The following is a 21,745-nucleotide window of genomic DNA, read 5'->3' as shown; positions in this document are numbered from 1 at the left end:
CAATGAGAATTCAATTGATAATTGAAAGAATATCCCCCTTCCTTGGCTTCTCAATATGTAATTCTACATTCAAAAACAGCAGTATGATTATGAGTTGCTGTTTTGGAGGCATGTATCTCTCTGAAATAGTGCCATGCACGTAATATTATTTTTCCCCTAGAGATACAATTTGATATTGACTTTTAAACAAAACATCTTAGTAGAGCTGTGGGGAGTCAGGTAAATTGGGGCCCAGAGTAGGTAAGTGAATGAGGCAAGGCCATACCTCCAGTCAAGAGTTGGGCCAAAGGTAAAACTTAGCTTACTTTTAGTCTCTAGTCCTATTTACTATCACATTTTGTGTCTCAACAGATGTAAAAGGAACAATAGTAATATTTGTTGCCCCGTGGAACATGGCAAATATTATTTAATATCTAGGGAGGGTCCCCACATCCATTACACTATAACTTTGACTTTATCTCATGTAGCTCAGAAAAAACTGGCATACAATGTCAATGCGAATGAAGTGAAAGTGTTTGCTCCTATAGACTAACATTCTCAACAGGAGAGATGCAAAGATTCTGAATATGATCATCCTCTGACAAGACAAACATACCCCTTTTCCTCACTCAGTGATGTGAATGAACATGATTTCAAGTAAGTTTGTTAGTAGGTTAGTTGTGAAATGTCAATTCTTTTCACCTCATCTCTTTCCAAGTATAAACCCAAGGACCCAAGTATCTACTCAGCACCAGAAGGTTGAGATGTCTTCGCCATTTCTGCTCCTCTGGGATATGAATCCTTGTATCAGAGTCATTTCTACTGCTTTGCTGTCATCGCTGATGATGACAATCAATTCTAACTGATTCAGTCCTGAGCCAATGGATATACTCCAAGTTGAAGGTAGCATGGGATCTGCCCGGGATTTACTTAGGTAGGCAGGGTCAAAGGAGAGCCTATGGTGGCTGTAAGAAGACCCTTCAGAGGGAACTTAAGATAGATGTCCAGGGATCAGAAGTCTAAAATATTCTATATACCTGACACGAGCAGCAGATGTGTTCACTAAAAGTTGAATGCAAAATAATTTTTTGAAAATAAAATAAATAATATAAAGCTCAAAAGAACCCATCATAGGGAAAATTTCTAAGATTCCTCTTGAATGTAAATATGCACTCCTGATTGCTCTACTTTGCATATACACAATTTTATTTATAAAACTTTATAGAAAAGTGTGTATCAGATTCAAAAACTCCAAGAATCATTTTTTTTTTTTGGGTGCTGGAAGAAGTATTAGTGTCAACATAGCTAAATGATGGAAGGGCAGGAAGTTCAGAGTGACTGAGCTGATCAGAGCTAGCCAGACATGGTGGAGATGAGTGTTGATTTTTGGGGTCCTACCAGCCCCTTGTCTGCAGCTCCACATATATAAGTCTTCCATCTCAAAAGATTACTTGAAACGATGCCCCAGAACTACACTATAAACCCATCTTTCCAGAACAGATTTTCAGTTTTGAGGGGTCTCCATGCATACTCCTTCATATTCCTCTAAGTCAGCACTGTACCAGCAACAAGAGACACACATCCCAGGTATTACAATGTCACCTATACTTGACATACATTGTCAATACTCATTGAGGCATGCTTCTCAAGGGAAGAGAGTGAAAGGTAAGCCAAAACATCTGGTAACAAAACATCCCATTTAAGTAAGCCTGGCTTTTGTATATACACCCGAAGGAGTGTATCTCAGAATTCTCTCCAATCAAAATAGTAAAGCCTTTCTGTGCAGAGCTGACCTAGAAGGAACTGGAGGTCAGCTCCCCTTCCCATATTCCTGCTATAGTCCTCCTTATATGTAACTTTTATTGTCAGACAGCTACCTGGTATGCCCTCTTTCAAACATTTCCTGTAGGGAGATGGACAAATGTCTGTTTCTGAATGCAACTCATGTGGAAAATAAACAGAAGGCATTAAGAGGTCAGCACAGTTGAAACAGAGCAGCCACTGGATGTTCCAGATAGGAGGGAAAAAAGTACATGTAAGAATATGTGCTAATGAAATCCTCAAAGCAAAGTAATTTTCTAATCAGAAGGTGACTCTGGGCACCTGTATTTTTGCAATGTCACCACACAGGAAGTCATTCTGTTTTAAAACTACTGACAGTAGGTTTGTTTTAGAGGCCTCCCAAATGCCTTATTAGGCAAGCCTTGAAACATAAACTTTTGGACATACAAGCAGCTATTTATTCATAAAAATGTGATTACCAAACTTGAGAATAGTTTCTTCTGTTCATTTTCAAAGAAACAACAATGGGGATTGTTGGTTTGACTTAAATGCTGTACAGAGTGGATTATGTCATATATCAGAGATACATAGCTTAGGTGAAGGTTGAAATGTCTTTTGAATTGATTTCTAAGAACTTACTTTTGACATCTTGCTTTTGCTGTCTCCAGTTAAAAATGCCAAATTATTAATTTCATTCTGAATCACAAAATTTTGCTCTTCCCTCTTGAAGTTCTAAGTGGGGGGCGGGGGGAAAAAAAGCAAACATTACAAGACAGTTCCCTGAGGCCTGTACCTTTCACGCTGTCCCTAAGCCCAGGGCCCAGGAGTCCTTACGTGAGACTTGCACCACAGGATGAAGACCTCTGCCACCATGCGGAAGAGCTGGTCTGAATCAGCATCGGGGCTTTTGAGCCAGTTGGATCTGAGTTGAAAGGTAAAGGAATATGCATATGAAATTCAGTACAATTAAAATAATCACACTCATTGGATATTGGATGCACACATTTATCCAGATAAAACTATATTCCTATATATCATCAATATTCTCCTTCCATGCTTAGATATAGACATTGTAGATATTTTAGAGGACTTACAATAATCATTTCCATTGTCTCTAAAGGATTCAAGGATTATTTTAGCAAACAGATGTCAGAAATCAACATTTCAAAACTGTCAAAGATAGTTTTTTTTTTCTTTAAATTGATGACGTGATTAAGATTACACTCTAAATTTTGGGACAAATGCCTTTTAATATATAAAGCAGGCAAAACCAGGAAAGTCTTGGTCATTATGTCATCTAGTCTTGTCATTTACACTTGTCATTGTCAGGCCTCTGAAATGCTGAGCACTTTACAAACAGTTCAGGCTTCATCCCTTTTCTTTACAAAGCCAGTTTTATGAATAAAATTTGTAAGACAATATGTTTTTCACTGTTGACTGAAGTGCTTGGCAGAGACTAAATATTCCTTATGCCTTCTGAAATTGTTTGGAAACTCCCCATAAATGGGCATTATCCATTTGTTTAAAAAACATACACATACACAAAACAGGCTAAACAAAACCAGCTGCATTTATTTAAAAAAGCAAACACAGTAGCAGCAAGAAGGCTAAATTGCAGTAGAATTCAGTCAACTTCTAAAAGTTCTCTTTCCCCTAAGTATCTTGTACATTTGATTTAAATTATATTTGGAAAGGTCTGGGTGAGCTGGAATTTTCAAATATCTATAAAGAGTGAGGTAGAAATTAAATTGTCTATGGCCTTCCTTAAAGAAGACTTTGGCTTCCACGATGGCCTGAAAAACTCAATGTCCTATGGTACATGTGGGGTAATAGCTATCAAAAGCCAGTTCTCTAAGTCCTGGGACATCAGAATGAATTGCCCTGAGCAGCCTGACATTCTTCCCATTCACAGAGAGCACGCACCAGGCTGAGAAAGAAAGGTGGAGACTATGAGGCCAAGACCATTTTTGGGTCTCTCTCTCATCTCCTGAATTCCTTACTGCTCTGAGTTCCAGCCTCACAGATGTTCTTATCTAATCCTTGTTTTATTTTCCTACTATTCTCTCCTTTATGTGGCAGACACTATAGGTTGTTTACTCAGTCTCTTCCCTTTATAGGAGCAAAACCCCATTTTATTCAGGATGGCACTGTGCCCTGCTGAAGGTCACATTACCCAGCTTCCTCTGAGGGATCACCATGTGACTAAGTTCTGATCAATGAGCTGGAAGTGGTAGTTGTTGGATGAGCCTTCTAGAAAAGCTTTCTAAAAAGGGATCAGATAGCTGAAAGTGCCTTTTTGCCTTCCTGCTTCCTGTCTGGAATGATAATATGATGGTTTAATTGGCATTTTGCACTATAAAGTAACTTTGAAGATGGAAGCCAATGTTAATGATAAAAAGGCAAAGCACTGAGGGTCTCTGAGCAGCACCACACTAGTCCTGGGCTGGGTATCTCTGGACTTCTTTTATATGTGAGAGTTAACTTCTACTTTGTTTAGGCCACTGTAATCATGTATCCATTAGCCGGAAGCCAAATGCAATCCAAACTTGAGGCTTGAGATCGATAATGCTTTTTGATTTTTTTTCATATTGATTTTTCAGGAGCACTTTTTCATGGTCAAGTGCCAAGTTTGATCAGAACTGGCAGCTATTCATTCTTTAGTATTTCCATTTAAATAAGCCTTATAGGTTTGCAGTGTGCCCTGAGTGGGAAGAGATGAGAGCCATATTCTCTCCTACCAAGGAAAAGCACAGCCACAGGCAGTGTGAGTAGTAGCAGCACTGAAAACAACCTTAGGTCAAAATTTCCTCCCAGGAGAAAGAAGACGATTTTGATTCCTTTGCCTTCATATGAGAAGGCAGTTTCTGCTGAATGAATTTTGTTTTCACCACTCTTCTCCTAAGAGGCAAATCTTTACTCTTTATTTCTGGTGAACTCCTTTCGTCAGGTTCAGAGTGGTGGGTGTGCATGAAGAATATCTAATTAAATGTCTTCCAACAATGTTCACAAACTCACTGCACCTCTCTCAAGCCAGATTAAATGTTTTTTGTAGGTGAGAAGATCCTGACCTTGCCTCTCCTATTTGCCCAAAGCCTTTCTTCCCCTAACATGATGTACTAGACTCATCTTCACCTGATCCCAATCTCCCACAGAATTCATGATCTCTTAATATTCAGACTCTTGATCCTTTTGGAGGCACTAAGCTGGTTTCTGAGTCTATTTTCATCTGCACTGCATGCTGCCAAAGAGCTGTGGGAAAACGCAAGGCTGTAGGTGGGAAGAAGGTTGGGTTTAGAGGTAATGATCAGTGGGGGTGATGGCTGGGAGAGGTGTACCTGCTGTTTATAGCCATAGAGGATAGTCAGAGGCAAAGAATACACTGCTGGAAAAAGAAAGGGGGTATTTATTTATCCAGTTAGAGGGTGGGTGAAATGACCTCAAATATTCCTGCCACCTTCACCATTCTAGAATCCCAAGTCAGCTAGTTCTTTTGAGTGAAGAAAGAACTTGAAAAAGGTAAAGACACACACACAGAAGGAGGCATTTCCAAGCCAGGCTCAGATGACCATGATGCTCGCTGATGTTCAGGGAAGAACGGGTTGAAAAGCAGGGATGAATGAATTAATGATGATCTCAAAGACTCTCTGACATTGCCATTTTTAGCACTGTCAAACACGGTGCAGGTGGAACACATTCTATCCTGAGTCTTGATCATCAATAGTGACAAATGACATTAAAGAGCTATTCTCGGAGCAACCTGACTCTACTTTCATTTTTGTTTTCACCTCGAACTCTGACAAATTCCTTCCCTGAACTGTTAACATAATATGTTAATCAGAAATGACTAAGATGATGACTCTCAAAGCAGGATTTCTTTTGAGAAAGTGAGTCAAATGTCCCATAGATAGGTAAGGGATTATATGTACACACATACACAGTGTGTGTTTGTAAGGTATTTATTGTGAAATGTTAAATATAAGTAATCTTAAATTATTTTAAATAGTACATAAAATAAATTCTAAAATGGGCATATTTGGACCTATTTTCTGCCCATGACAGAATGGCATAACACTCAAAATGTTAGGAATGTTCCCTCAGATATTCCTGAAGCTTTTGACTATCTACAATGAGGTATTTTAAAATCAAACTTCCCCAAATTTGTATTTTAGGCCTGCAAATGTTAAAGGGTGTGGTATAATAAAAAAGATCTATTTGGTTTTTGACTCCCACTAGGACCAACAATACTTTGATTTTTTTTTTTCCTGTTTATAATCATTAGTCTCCTATATGCTCATTTCCCTCATCATTCTGTTTAAATTCTCTAGTCAATCTTTATAATCACCAGTTTACATATACTCTTGACTCCTAACCCCGTGATTGGCAAACTGTAGCTCAAGAGCCACATGTGGCTCTTTGGCCCCTTCAGTGTGGCTCTTCCACAAAATACTACGGCCTGGGCGAGTCTATTTTGAAGAAAAGGTGTTAGAAAAAATTTAAGTTTAAAAAATTTGGCTTTCAAAAGAAATTTCAATCGTTGTAACGTTGATATTTGGCTCTGTTGACTAATGAGTTTGCCGACCACTACCCTCACCCATTTTTTCTTTGTCATACTCACTTAACAAACTTCCAACCCTGGTCAAATCAACCTCTCTTTCTACTCTGGGCCAAAACCTAGCAGCAGAATAGACTAGAGAAAAAGACTTTAAATTCATGATCATGAATCTCAAGTGGAGCCCTTAATGCTACTTGGCATCACACCACACTTCTTTGGTCCATCTGCTCTCCCACCTCTCCCTGGTCACTGTCTTATATCTTCTTCTTACCCCTCAAATTTCTAAGCAACCTCTCCCCACCCTCACTTGTAGCTGATCATCTTGCTTCCTACTTCACTGAGGATGGAAATGTCAGAAAGGGATTCCTACAGATTCTACCCATCCACATACAGGGTGTCCCTTCCAAAATGTATATACCCTTTAATAGCTGATAGCTGTTTTGAAAATGAAATGTACTTAATAAACACTGCCTTTATAATTATTCTGCCTTCCTGACTGCTGTTGTGAATGAACTATATGAGGCTGATCCTTTGACTGTTTAAGGGCATTGCTTTAGAAACAGATCTTGTAACATAGAAACCCACACATGAAACTTATATGTTCATGTTGACCAAAATCACCCCATACAATTTAATAAAATAAAATAAAAAGAAATCCTCTTTCTGATCAATTTCCTCTTCTGTTTTGGGTTATTCCCCTTAGTAAAGAAGCAAGCTGAAAAGCCTCTCTCATCTTAAAATTCTTCTCTTGACTTTACTTCTGTCTCCAGCTATTTCTCTGTCCTCCTTTATAATAAAATTCCTTAAACAAGTTGTCTGTATTGCTGTCTCTAAATCCTTTCCCTCCATTCTCTTCTAGTCCACTCCAAAGAGGCTTTCATCTCCATTGCTCCACTGAAACTGCTCCAGTCAAGGTCACCAATGAACTCCATCATCCTTTCCTACTGGAAGTGCCTTATAGAGTTGGCACCCAGGACACATCATTCTGTTGATTTCCTCCTGTCTCATTGGTTACTTTTAGTCTCAGGAACTGGTTCCACCTCCTCTGTCTGACTTCTTCATGTTGGAGAGCACAAAGGCTGAGTCTTTAGAACTCTCTCTTCCCTTCAATCCTTTATCTCATCCAGACTCCTAGTTCTTAAAGATTACATGCCAATATGTTGATTACTCCTAAATTCCTATATCTACACCAGACCTCTCTCCTGAACTCTGCACTCATATTCAACTGCCCACTCAACACTGTTATTTCTATATTGATGAGACAACTCAGATTTAACATGTCCAAAAGCGAGGACCTGATCTTCCTCTAAACATCTTTTGTACCCACAATCTTCCTCAACTCAGCTGATAAAAACCACACCCTTCCATTTGCCAGAATCATCTTTGACTTGACTCTTCTTTTTTCTTTCATTCCCTATCTGGAAGTCCTGAGGGCTTTACTTCATAGTAGACCCAGAATCTGATATCTTCTGTCAACATTATTACCATGGTGGCCTCAGCCAACATCAACTTTTTTTTCTTTCTTTTTCTTTTTCATTTTTTAAATTAAATCTTTATTGTTGAAAGTATTGCCTCCCTCCTCCCCATTAACTCCTTATAGCCCACCTCTTTTTAATTATGGTAAAATACATAAAACATAAAATTGGCCATTACTGATATTTAGCACATTCACAATGTTAGGCAACTATTTCTAAAATATTTTCAGAACTCTAAAAGGAAACTCTAATCACATTAAGCAGTTGTTCCTCATTCTATCCCCCACTAATCTCCCTCTAGTCTGGCAACCTCTAGTCTGCTCTGTCTCAATTAGCTCTTGACTGGATCATTGTGATGGTTTCCTCACTTCTTTATTTGCCTTCATCCCTCACCATAGTGTTCAAAGAATGAGTCAGATCACATCACAGATGAGCTCAAAACCTCCACCAACTTCTCATGTCACTCAGAGTAAAAGCCAGTCTTCACAGTGGCCTCCAAGGCCCTGACTCATGTTGCCTCTCTGACATCTACACTCTCTGCACCCCTCACTCTTCCCCAACGGCACTAGTCTCCTTGTGATCCCTTGAACATCCCAAACACACTCCTTCCTCAGGGCCTGCAACAGATGTTCCCTCTTCCTGGAATACCTTTCCCAGATCTGCAGGGTTCCTAACTTCATAAAGGTCTTTGCTCAAATGTTGCTTTCTCAGTAATGTTCTGTTTACAACAGTAACTCCACCCTACCCTTGGACTCCTAATTCCCTTTACCCTGCTTTGCCCAGATTACTTTTATAAGTTAAGTGAACATTTAAATAGATAAGTATATATAATGATATAAGTACTTATTTTATTTATTGTCTATATGCCCCACTCCCCTCCCAGAATAAAAGCTCCCTACACCAGACATCTCTGTTTGTTTTATTCATCCTGCTCCCCAATGCCTGACAGTCAGTAATATCTACTGAATGACTGTGTGACAGAACAGCAGAAGGGCAGGCGTGGGTCACTGCTGTCCTTATTCGACCAACTCCCTCTCACCTGTGGTATTTGAGGATGGAAGAGGTGGCCATGCCACTGACCATATAGGATCACTGGTCAAGGAAAGCATAGCTTGGAGGTCTCACACTAGGGATTATTGGGGGAGGGAACTGGTGGGGCCGTTGTGACCTCCCTCTATCACTTTAACACAACCAAACACCACTTTCCTCCCTGTGGATATGCTCCCCAGGCCTCCCCCATACCTGTTGTTGTCCACATAGCGGATGAGCATGGGGTAGAAGGCATAGAGGTCTCTGCAGAGGACTGCGAACTCGTCCAGGATGAGGAGCTCCGCCTCCTGAGTGTCCCCTTTGCTGTCAGCTTTCAGCTGCTCTTCCTCCTGCACAGTCTTGACAGCCTTTTTCTTCAGCTTCTCCAGAGTTGGGATGAAGTGGCTTCTGAGCAGGTCAGGCCTGGCTTTGCTGATGATTGGCTGGGCGTACACTGCATTTGCAAACAAAAGGCCTCCCCCTCATTTCATATAGTATGACAATGGATGAAAGGAAAGAAGTGCCCCTGAGAGATCGAAGCTCTGAAAATCTAGCAACTCAGGGTGGCACCTGTTCACACTTCCTAGCTCTTCCTAACAGATATCTTAAATCATTTTATAGTATGTTCATGTTGGTTTTGGCTCACTAGCTAGATTATAAACTCCCCGAAGGAAGCATTTTGTTCATAATAACCAGTACTGTGCTGAGCCAAGAGTAAGCACTGAACTCTATGCTTTCTGGTTATTTTATAGAAAAAACTTGTTGCTAAAAATACATTAACCCAACCACAGTTCTTAGCACTCAACACTTGAGAACTATCAGCCCAATGCCTGGAGACTTCCTGGGACCCTGAGGAAGGCAGACAAACTATTAGCAATAATGAGCTGAGAGGGAGAGGTGTCAAAGAACAGAAACAAGTCTCAGTGGGATTTGGGACTATCATCCTGACCTTCTTAATGAGAAAGATAAAAACTTTATGACTTATCCTATTTCTTAAATGGAATATCCTATTGAGGTTTAATTCATAATAAAGAGCAGAATCTGGGTGCTTATATTAAAAAAGTGGAATGAAATGAATGAGTCATTTCACTGAAATGAATGAAGTGACAATATTCATGTATATTTCAAAGTTTCTTTAGCTTAGGGCATTTTAACTGAAAACAGCCTACTTTTCAGCATTTAAAAATATCATTTTGTTTCATTTTTAATTTCATAAAGAAGACTGTTTTAGAAAGAGAAAGTGACAGTAGCTCTCTGTTGAGATGCATTAACTAAGAAGTTGAAACTCAGAGCTGGGATGGCTTGGATTTCACCTCACACCTCACCTTTCACGGAGGTGCTTCTCTGCCTTGGAGCTATAAGAATGGCTATTCCACATGTGGGTGATTTGGGATTACTATTCAAAATTGATTTTGCTCAGGTACCAGGAATTAAGTAGCCTGATCGTAGAATTAATACAGCTGTGGAATAAAAGGCCAAGTTCCATTCACATCAGTGCTTTTCTTGCTGTGACATCTTTTCTCTGGCTCCTCTAGGGGACTAATGGAGCTGTTTCTTTATCTCTTTCCTTCCCTTAATCCAGATTTACAAATGAAAGCGTACCAACAAATGCCTCAAGCTCAACAATATGCTTGGGCTAACAGGTAAGAAAGGAATGCCAATTTTATTTATTCATGTCTCTCAGAAGCCTATCTCTACTATCTAGTAGCCATTAGCACTCAAATATTTATAATTTTGATCTCAGTTCATTTCTGAGAAAAGAAGGAGGTAGAAACTTTTCTTCCTTGGTCATGCAGAGGAATGCCTACTAATTTATCTGGGAAGGAAAATACCCAGAGTTGGGCTGATACTCCCTGGGACTTGGTCACCGGGTGTCACGGTCCAGGAGACTATATGGGTGAAGCTGTTCTGGTGGACTCTTCTATCTAAACTATGGGTCCATCCAAAGCAAGGACTTTCCTATCTCCTCAGACTCTACTTTGACACAGAGGACACTAAATACTCAAGGATTCCTGACTGTGGAAAGTATGATTATTTGTTTTCTAAGTCTTTCCTTTCTTTGAGGTTGTTCTAGGAACAGAAAATCAGCTAACACCATTGCCAAGAACCTACTGCATGCAAGGAGTTCCAGAGGAACATAACCCTCCCCCCTAAAAATATCATCCCAAAACAAAGTGATACGACTATGAACCTAAATTACAGAATGTCCAAGAGAGCATAAAGTAAGACACAACTGCCAGAAACTTACAGCATAGCCCAGATGGCAGTGAATTTTATAGATGTGGATAACATAAAGGACCACTTATCAAGAAAATAGGCACAATTATTACCAGAAGAGCAAAGAGGATTCTTAAGTACCAAAAGCAAATAAAGCCTGGATTATGTATGTTAGGTAGAATTTATCAAGAAGGTCTCAGAGGCCTGGACTAGCTGGGGAGAGAGCACGAGCATTTGCTCCAAGAAACTCTACAGAGGAATAAGTCAATTCTTTGTACTGTTAAGTAATGGAGGTGGGTAGGGAGAACAAATTAAATATAGTCTAAGAGGTGAAAAGAAGCTCTAAGCATTGTGGTCCCTGAGCTGGGCTGGGGAGAAAGGCATCTGTGGTACCTGCGATGCGCTTCATCCAGGAGGCCTCATCGATGCCCAGGTTGTTGTTGATGATTTTTAGGATGTTGCCCAGGATGACACTGAGGTGTTCTGAGGTGACTTTGGTGCACCAGGGCCCTGTGCTGGGGGGCAGGTGCTCTGGCCCCTGCTCCCACCAGTAGGACAGGTAGTTGCAGAGCATGGGCAGGATCACCTCGATGACATGGGGCATCTCCGTGTACCGGGCTCCGGACTCGGCTAGGTGGTGGATTTCCTTCATGAGGCGTTCCAGCGGGGGGATGTCAGGACACATTTCTTCCACCGTGCCGGGCATCCCCAGAACTGGCCGAGAGCATACAGGAAGAACAAAGGCACAATAATTCAAAAGCACAATGGTGCAACCTTCTCTCCTCTGCCCCACCCTCCCTTTGGTCAGTAGGTGTGAGTTTTCAGCCGAGAGCCTTGCACGAAGGAGCCCTGGATGTGGAGATTCTGTCAGCTGAAGACTGTAGCTTCCAGAGGCTTGGTTATCCTCTCAAATGTCAGACTAAGTTTGAAGCACTTAAACATAAGGTTAAAGGAGCATGACAGGGACCCGGATGAGGGGCATTTCCCAAGACCTCTCTATGACCAGGCTCGTCTCTGGGCTTCTCCCTCCTGTCCTGAGTGCGTGCACTGTAGGGAAGGCGGGTCTAGTTAGACCAAACCCCCCAATGGGTGTTCGGTTACCAACTTGTGGTTCAATCACCAGGATGGCAGCTGCACTGCTTAGAAAAGAAAAGGAAAACATGTTGCCTTAGCTGGACCAGAGACAATACGTTCCATCCAGTTGGAAATTTTGGGAAAGGAACATTGCACATGAGTTGATTTCTACATTTACAACTGACCTGTGGTGAGCTGTCAATCACTGAAGCCTTTTTGTTCCTGCAGGAATATGTGCAAGGAATAATGAATAGCCCTGCCCTTTCTTCACTCTGAATGACTGCAATCACTTCACTGAACAAGGACAGAAGGGATGAAGTTGCAACAGAGTTCCACATTAAAGGTTATCAGATACAAGAGGAGCCAATAGAAGAAGCCAAGGGCTAGCTGTAACAGGTTCTCTGTAAGGAAAAGGACACTCCCCCTCCGTCCCCCCTCAAAGCTGGGAAGAGAGACTAAAAGCATCCTGAGGTTCCTTACAGGTGAGGAGATAAAAAGGGCGCTGAGTGAGTAACAGGGCGGGTTGAGAAAGAAGCACAAGTCCAAAGCTCTACAGGTGCATCCCTTCATCTTACTGCTCCCCACAGAGTTCACCTGGACTTGGGGGTGGCACATGCCACCCAAAGGCCAAACTTCTCACACTGGGCTGAAGTAACAGGCACCACAGTGGCCAGGGAGTCTGAGAAGCCACAGGAAAATGTAGAACATTTTCCCAGAGCATCAGTTCCACTTGAAGATTTGAGGAAATGATTTTTGGTACTAGAAGTACAGTTCTCATGAATTTCTCAGGACAAAGCAGGAGCCTTCAAATAGAAGTTTGTGATTAGTGAAGTGGGTTATTCCTGTAGGCCCTCTGCTATTGGTGTTGCAGCTGGTTGGAGGTCTGCTTCAGACCTTGAGTCCACAGGAGCTGAAGGGTTAATGAGTGAGAGGCCAAGGCAAATTCTTTGGCCTTTAGAAATACTGGCTGATTGAAAAGGACTATTTTGATTTCCCTCGTAATCATACTGCCTAGAGCAGACATACAGAATAGCCCTGGCTCCTGTGAAGTGAATGAATCTGTAGCAGAGACAGGTGGTTCTGCTGGATGGCATGTGGCAACTCAATGGACCCCGGGGAGCTCCCTGCTACGGAGCAGTCCCATGAGGTCCCAACACGCTTTCCCTAGGACAACTTTCTGTTGTTATCACTACGGCCTTTGATAAGTAGCAGGCTAAGGATCTCTCTGCCTTGGAAGTTAGGAGTGGACCAATATTCTTTATTTATTTTATTTTATTTTAAAAAATATATTTTATTGATTTTTTACAGAGAGAAAGAGAGAGGGATAGAGAGTTACAAACATCCATGAGAGATAAACACCGATCAGCTGCCTCTTGCACACCCCCTACTGGGGATGTAACTGCAACCAAGGTACATGCCCTTGACTGGAATCAAATCTGGGACCTTTCAGTCTGCAGGCCAACGCTCTATCTACTGAGCAAAACCGGTTTCGGCAGTATTCTTTAAAACCCAGACCATTCAAAAGGATTCACAACACAAAAGCCAAAGACCCCTGGGTTCCCGTGATTTACAGTGGGAGGGAATTCCTTGGGCCAGATATGGTCCCCTGCCCATCCAGGCTTTTGCAGAGAACAAGTCTAGCCTGTCTTTTAGCAGAACAACAACAACCGGGGTGACCTCAACATGGGGGCCTGGAGAGACTGTCAAAAATAATTTTATACGGTGTCAAGATAAAGAGGTAAAGACAGAGGGGTCAAACTGTCTACCTCCAGCTCTGCACACAGAGCAATGCCAACCACCACAGTGCAACTGAAGCTTATAGTTTGCTATAAAATTATAAATAAGAAGGCTCGTGTGTGTGTGTGTGTGTGTGTGTGTGTGTGTGTGTACATGCGCATGTTTAAGTGGCATGTAGACAATACCTCAATAGGAATACTTTTTTTTTTTTCTTAAGGAAAACACAGTGTTGCTTGAGGTTTCTGCACTGGAGTTATTATAATGACCTTTAAAAGTTATTTATATGTAATTGGATCTTGACTAGAGGAAACATTTGAGATTCAGATGGTGTTTTGTACTTCAAATGCCATATAACACCACAGAATGAATGCTGCTGCGTTATCTACCTGAAAAACAGCCTTAGCTGGGTCTTGTCAGAATCAGACAAAAGACTGTTAGGGAGGATCATTTGAACCACTGCCCTTCCATCTTCTAGATAAACCATTTTTAACCTTTCTTATCTCACACACATAAACTGATTACTAAAATTCTGCAGCACACCAAAAATATATACTTTATGCTGGTCTGACAAAACATAGGTTTAATTTTGATTCATTCACACCAGATGGCTATTGTTGTGTTGGCTACTGTTATTTTTATTTGACAATCTAAGGGAAAAGAGGTCAGTGCCCCTGACTAAACAGTCAGGTATTGCATATTTTAAAAATTCTTGCAAAACACCAGTTGAAAATTGCTGTTCTACATCAGTGGTTCTCAAAGTGAAGTCCTCCCACCAACAGCAACAGCAAAGTAGTGATAGGACCTTCTGAGTCCAGACCTACTGGATTAGAAACTCTATGGGTTGGACTCAGCAAGCGTCTTTCTAACCAGCCCTCTGAGGAATTCTGATGTATGCTGGGGTTTGAGAACCACTGAGTTAGATTCTGAAGATGTATATTTTTTCACTGAACAGCTCTTCCCTCAAGAAGAGGGCAGCAGAGGTCCACAGAAACTGCACCTCCTTCCTCTGGTTGATTATCCCAATTAGGGCGTGCAAAGTAAACTGGCTGGTGATTAGGATGTTTTGGCCAATCTAATGTTCTGATTAATAGACCACTGCCACACATAACCAAAGATTTTATCTAGTTTTGAATAACTGGTACATAACAGTATTAAACCCTTTCTAGGCATCTCTTTATACTTTTTGCATGAGTCAGAACTTGCAGTAGGATCTTATAGGGTAAAAGAGTTACTAATGTAACTAACTGCTGGCAGAACACTAACTGTCAATTAATAGAGATGTCCATTTGGCTGAAGGCTTGATAAATCAGTTCATATTGTATTTCTAAACTGAAGACTTACCTCATTTGTCACCCTATACATTCCTGCCCCTTCTTGATCCTTTCAGCCATCCACTTTATATAATGAATGAAATCTACTTTAATAGAGTCTGTTAGGCCATCACTCATTCTCTGATTCCAGGCAAACCTGGTTACCCCACAATACATATTCATGCACAGTCTACTTTCCAAGAGCCTTACACTTGATCAGCATTCACTCTTTGATTCACTGAATGCTGAAAAACATGGGCCCAGGGGACTTGGGTACTGAGTCGCACAGTATGTCACTGATGGATGAAGAACTATGTCATCTCTAATCACAACCTTGTCCCTTTTCTTCTTTGTAAGTATGATAAGCAATGACGGGTACTTATTTTTTTTATTTATGAACATGTCTTATCAAATCAATGTGGTGGTATGTAAAATAAGAAGCAACATTTTTCAAATAGCTCTTGAGAAGGAGAACAATGGGACAGAGCTGATACCCTCCCTCCCAAAGCCAATCTAGGTTTCCTCCATCTATTTGTCAAGCTCTCACTTTGCCTGCTGCTGTGCCTCTATGAGCTCAAGAGCAGAGTAGGTCTCTCTCTTTCCCAACATGTTGGTGATACTGAGACAAAGGTGCACTATTTCTTGAATCAAAGTAGGAGCAGAATGAATGTATAAATGTCCAGCACAGTCGTGACTGAACCCATATCTCTTTGGAACTGGGGAGTAATGCCTGGTCTGGCATTTGCCTACAGATGTCACAGTCCTTCTCAACGTTACTCAAGCCACTCAGTTGCTCATCTCCCACTCAGCAGCAAGATGTGACTCATTTAGAATCATGAGAGGGTGGAAAAAAACCCAAGGTCGAAACATATTTTTGCTAGTTCAAGAAAAGGGGAGGAAGGGTGAGATGAGGCTGAAGGGAATGAATTTGGAAATTTCATCAGAGACTTTGGAAAGTTGAGGCATCTTAGCAGTGTTTCTTTCTTCACCAGCCCTGAGAATACCAGTCCCCATTGTATTCTTGCTCAGAAGAGTTTTATAAAGTGGCCTTATCTAAGCCATCCTGGTGATCATTTCTGAGGGCAAGGTGTTTCTTTTATCTGAAGTAGAAAAAGCAAATAGGGATAAGCCCACCTTGGCTGAGCGCTCTGCATTCTTAGGTGGGGAGACTGGTGATAAAGAGTGGAGCATGAACCTGTACTCTCTTAGCACTTTCTCCCTTAGGATCTCAAAGCAGCTTGAGAAGGGGGCCCGGACTAAATAGAAGCGCTATGCTGTCCATCACTTGTTGGTCTGGTACAGTGGTCGGCAAACTCATTAGTCAACAGAGCCAAATATCAACTGTACAATGATTGAAATTTCTTTTGAGAGCCAATTTTTTTTTAACTTAAACTTTTTCTAACACCACTTCTTCAAAATAGACTCACCCAGGCCGTGGTATTTTGTGGAAGAGCCACACTTAAGGGGCCAAAGAGCCGCATGTGGCTCTCGAGCCGCAGTTTGCCAACCACAGGTCTGGTATATCAATATTTTAAGGAAATGTTGGTTCTGGTTTTAAATGGATTACTATTTTTTTAATTATGTTTTTTTGTTTAAGGATTATGTTTTTATTGATTTTAGAGCAAGAGGAAGGGAGAGGGAGATAGAGGGAAATGTTGATCAGCTGCCTCCTGCACAACCCTATGAGAGATCGAGCCTACAACCAGGGTATGTGCCCTGCCAGGAAAAAGAACAGGTGACCCTTTGGTGCACGGGATAACTACCAACTAACTGAACCACCCTGGCTGGGCATGGTTTTTCTTGATATTGATTAGGCCCATGGTGTGGTAATTTTTATTTCATGTTACTTTTTGTTTCATGTTACACCAAATTGCTATAGTTCTTTCTAGTTGATTCAAGGTTTCTGTGTGAAGCTCCTCTATTCCATGGCCCTTCAGTGGGATCATAATTCATCCAGATGTGAGGACTCTCCCTCCCATCCTCCAGGAGCAGGTTTACAACCTGCCTTGCATTCCAGTTCTAAGTTCTTCTAGGATAGGGGTGGACAACCTTTTCTGCAAGGGGCCAGAGAGTGAATATGTTAAGCATCACAGGCCAGACAGTTTCTGCTGCCATGACTCAGCTCTGCCGCTGGAGTGGAAGGAGAGCAGATGTGCCGCTGCAAATACGCCTCTTAGGCACAGGGATTATTTTGAGCAAGAAATAGCACACAGAATCTCAGAAGAAGGATTAGAAGTTACCCTTTTGTCGAAGAACTCTACATTTATATAAGGGATTTACATTAAAAAGGCAGTCTACCAGGAAGAGGGCTCTTATCAAGCAGGAGTTTTACCTGAGAGACCCCTGAATGGCCTGGCAACCTTTGTTTACAAACAGCTCCTCTTCTCCCTTCCTGACTGCCTCCTTCCCTTCCATGCCCCATGCCTTTGGCCCTTTCCTTAGCCCTGATGGTTTTTAAGGTTCATTCCTAGGGCTCCTTTTCCAATCTCATATCTCTGTGGGGCACATGTATATATATATATGTGATTAAAATAGTTTTATTTTTCTCTTGTTCATCTGTCTTTTTACAGGGGTTTTAGCCAAGAATAATGCAGGGTAGAGGGAAATTACTTTTCCTTCCTAAGATAGTGCTAAAGCAGCCACAGCAACATCTAAACAAGTGGGTGTGATCTGCTCCAATAAGAGATTATTTACAAAAACAGGCAGTGGGCTCATCACAGTTTGCCGACTGCTTTCTTAGAACTTAGAACAATGATCTGTCCTTGTGTGATTTCACTTCCCTCTGGTGTTTTCCTGCTTTATTCCCCATGCAGATGGAGAACGTGTGGCCATCATCCTTGGAAACAGTCTCTCCATGGACATGAAGAGCATAATTAGGTTATTAGTGCAGACCTGCCCTTCTGCTGATGCTGGAGAGACACCGAACAAGTGATCACATCCCCAGGGGACAGGAGGAGAAGGCCCAGGGCAGACAAGTGAACCTGAGGTTTCAGGCCTCCTCATGTTACAGAGGAAGAAACCAAAGTCTAACAGTATCAAAGGACTTGCCCGCGCTCATTTTCCCAGCAAGTTGAAGACATGCAACACATCCAGCCCTGACCTCTGGCCCCTCAGAGCATGTCAAGCCTCAGTGCTGCAGGCCACGGCTTCCTGTTCCTTCCTGGCTCTCCTCCCAGCACACAGCTGATGACCTGTGTGTGGGAAGATACTTACTAGATCTCTCCCTGGGGGTTTTGGTGTTGAAGACCGAGAGCGGATTGTAGCGGTTAAGGGTGGGCTCCAGGAATGCCACTGGAATGGCAGCTGCCAGGGAAGCCAGGCATTCTCCGAGGGCAGGACGTTGTCTGTAAACAAACAAGTCCAGTTAGAGGTGCTGCCACTCACATGCTGGCCCCATGCATTGGCAGGCCAGGCTCCTTCCCTAGGATGTCTCAGGCGCTTTTCTTTGGTGAATCCATTGGACATCCCTGGGCCCTAGGTTCAGCAGGGCTGCATGCACATCTTTCCCTCCCATCTTTTGCTGGACATTAACCAATGCTCTGTATTGGTTTCACTACTTGGAATCCAGTTATCAATTGGCTAAGGTGATATAATATGCTTTGTAGTTTTAAACTTATCTCCCAGCATGTCTGAGAGTAAGTTTTGCTGGCATCCACACTGAATCTGATCCTCCTTATCCTCAAAGTGCTTTGAAATCTTCTGTGTAATTTCTCTGTCTATTCTCTGATATGGCTGGAGCCTGTGTTCACCAGTGGGAACAGTAGATAATGGGCCAAAAGTACTAATGAGACACAAAATAAGATACCTAACTTATAATAAAAATAATAGGTCCCAGAGCATCTTGCTTGATTTAGAGGAAAGGCCTCTGACACCTATTACTTCTATCTCTTCCTTTCACGAACATTTGAGTGTCCAGCATGTAATGCATTAAGTTCTGGGTTTGAAATCTTCCTCTGAAACAAGCAACCAAACAAAAATAAAGTGCTTGGGATTCCCTAATTCAGACTTTTGGTTTTCCCACCGAGAGGATTTGTGCTTGCTTGTGGGATGACCAAGCCTGCAAGCGTAAGTGACGGGAACCAGCCATTGGCTGGTCTGCGTGAAGCTAGTACTGAGTAGTGCTTCCCTCTCGCAGAACTGGGCTTAGCCTCGAGTTGTACTGTCTAACCCAGTGGGTTCTTTCTGCTGGTAAGACAGTGCAGTGATGGAGCTGGCTTGAGGGCCATGTGTGGGGCTTTTATCTGTTGCTTTCTGGTGAACGAGAAAGCAGAGCCATCTGTTCTTCGCTCACAAATATCTCCTCTTCACCACCCATTGGAATACAATCATGGACAGACCACACACTGGTTCTGTGAATTACATACGTGATGTCAGCTCCCATATAAGGGAAACATTTCTTCAAACAAACCAATACTGTGAGTCCTTCGTTAGACCACGATGCCAAGATAATCAGTGGGAAATGTAGACAATTGGTCTATAATTAAGAACTGGAAGGGCTTAGAGTGCTCAAGCCCATCTTGTTCGCTTTGCTCTGTGACTGATCAACTCAAATTGTGCACTAATGCTGTGAACATGAAGCTCACGAGCTAACCCCCTGATGTGAGGGTGTCGGGCTGTATCTCTGGGGAAGCACCATGGAGAAAACTGCCAGCAAGAGTGCGCACACTTGCAGCCAAGAGCAGACACTTAACCCACCACCGCACTTCTGTGGAAACAGAAAAGCATTCAGCCCTCGGGTTCCCTGCAGCTCCCACCAGAACCTGCATCCAAGGCTGTGGAACCTGCCCTTCCAGGGGACAATAGCCAACACATCACATCTGGCAGCATTAAGACACACAAATGTCAAAACTGCAAGGTCTCTAGGCACAGATAACAAGCATTTACTATGTGGTGGGGGTGACTAGGGGAGTCAGTGCTTCCTGAGGAGTAAGCCAGACAGTTTTTGTCTTCCCTTCTTGGCTAAGCTCAAGGTGGTGGGAAAACGTGAGAAGACAGGCATCCTCTTAACTTCAAGCCTGAGTGACCAACACCCCAGTGACCGCTTAGGCGAGGCCTGTCTCCCTCACACACGAGGATCTACAATAGGCTGCTCACTTTTCAGTCAACACTCTTTTTGTTTAACTAACCACCGTGGCCAATGAAGAGAGATACTGTGTTTCTTCTCCTTCAGTCTTGCTTTTTGAGGTGGAGGAGGAAATAAAGAGCTAAATCTTGATGGAAAAGAAATACCATGGAGAGGGCACCGAAGGGAAACAATCCTGGGTGAAAGTCAGGGATGGAAAGGAAGAGCAGACCTGAGAGCAAATTTGAGCTGGTCCAGGGAGATGAACCTGGGAAATAGCAGGCCCTGGGTCATCTTGGTGCTAAATGGACCCGTTATTCCCCTCTTTCTTACTCTCTCACCAAAATTAAAGTCATGAACTCATGACAGTGAATTTCTAGAACGTCAGTCTCATATGAAGGCAGTCCTCAGGACTGAAGACAGTTTCCCAGTGCTGCACTGACTCGAGGGGCACGCATGTCCCATCCTCCCGATATTAATTACTGAGAAACCAGAGTCTCTCCCAGCTCACTCCAGGACACATTCTAGTCTGGAGCTCACAATGATGCTAATTAGCCACTGGGCCAAAAGGGATATAAACAACACTTCTGGCCTGAAAGTTTTCACTGGGCCAAAAGGGATATAAACAACACTTCTGGCCTGAAAGTTTTATAAAAATAAAGCTCAGAAGTCTGCCAATTAATGCTCCTGGCTGTGAGATACCAGTGTGAATGACTGTGATCTCCAGGCCCCAGAGAGGCTGAGCTGATGAAGGCCTGCTGTTACAATGCTTCTCTGGTCATTAGCGCCCCCCAGAGGGCAGCGTGGCTGTGGACCAATCACGGCATTTGCTACACAAACAGCTCCATAGCAACCAAAGGATCTGTCTTCTTGGGAGTTTCTCACTGGATGTGGAAACTCTTTTGTCTTTCTCAGTTCACCCTGTCTAGTAGAGTATTTTTCATATATAGTACTTGGTCATGGTGACAGAATGAGGAGGGTTCAATTTGTATTTCAGTTTTTGTTACTTCCAAGTCATTCTTTCAATTTTATTTCCATGGATCGGGACCTTGTTGCCAGGGACACAAGCAGAGACAAAGTCATCACAGCAATAATAATTATGCCTTGCACATATCTGGGAATTTGCAGCTGTGAAAGTTCCTGCATGTAAATTGCAGAGGATGCTAAGAAGAGAAAACAACACATTGCAGAGGGCAGAAAGCAGGGGCAGGGATGGTACTAAAAAGCAATCTCAAAGGGTTAGGGACAGCTTGCAATGTTTGAGCACCCTTGGTCAAAAGCAGCCAGGGAAAAAAGAAGTAAATCTCTAAAGTATGTCTCACTTTCACAAAACAAAAGAAAACAAACAAAGGTGGTTAATAGCAGTAGCATCTGAAGTGTAGGATTTTAAATCATTAACTAGCAGACAGACAATTGGAGCAGCCTTAAGCTAGGTGCTTCTCCCAGCTGACTCCCACCACTACGGAGTGTACAGGCACAATATTCACAGCGTTGCGGGGAGCAGATACATAATAAAATTGCAATGAAT

General features: G+C 42.3%; 1 protein-coding gene across 1 annotated transcript in view; it reads right to left on the bottom strand.

Moving 5' to 3' along the window:
- RYR3 (ryanodine receptor 3) overlaps window positions 1-21,745 on the bottom strand; it is a 350,151-nt gene that overhangs the window by 57,430 nt on the left and 270,976 nt on the right. The window contains 5 exon segments of the mRNA XM_045583784.1: window positions 2,401-2,493; window positions 2,596-2,683; window positions 9,031-9,271; window positions 11,428-11,748; window positions 18,369-18,499. Coding sequence (XP_045439740.1) covers window positions 2,401-2,493; window positions 2,596-2,683; window positions 9,031-9,271; window positions 11,428-11,748; window positions 18,369-18,499 — 874 coding nt within the window.

Source organism: Pipistrellus kuhlii, unplaced genomic scaffold (assembly GCF_014108245.1).
Source record: "Pipistrellus kuhlii isolate mPipKuh1 unplaced genomic scaffold, mPipKuh1.p scaffold_m20_p_1, whole genome shotgun sequence".
Lineage (NCBI taxonomy): Eukaryota > Metazoa > Chordata > Mammalia > Chiroptera > Vespertilionidae > Pipistrellus > Pipistrellus kuhlii.
The sequence above is the reverse complement of the archived record's forward strand: the minus strand, read 5'-3'. Positions and strand labels throughout refer to the sequence as shown.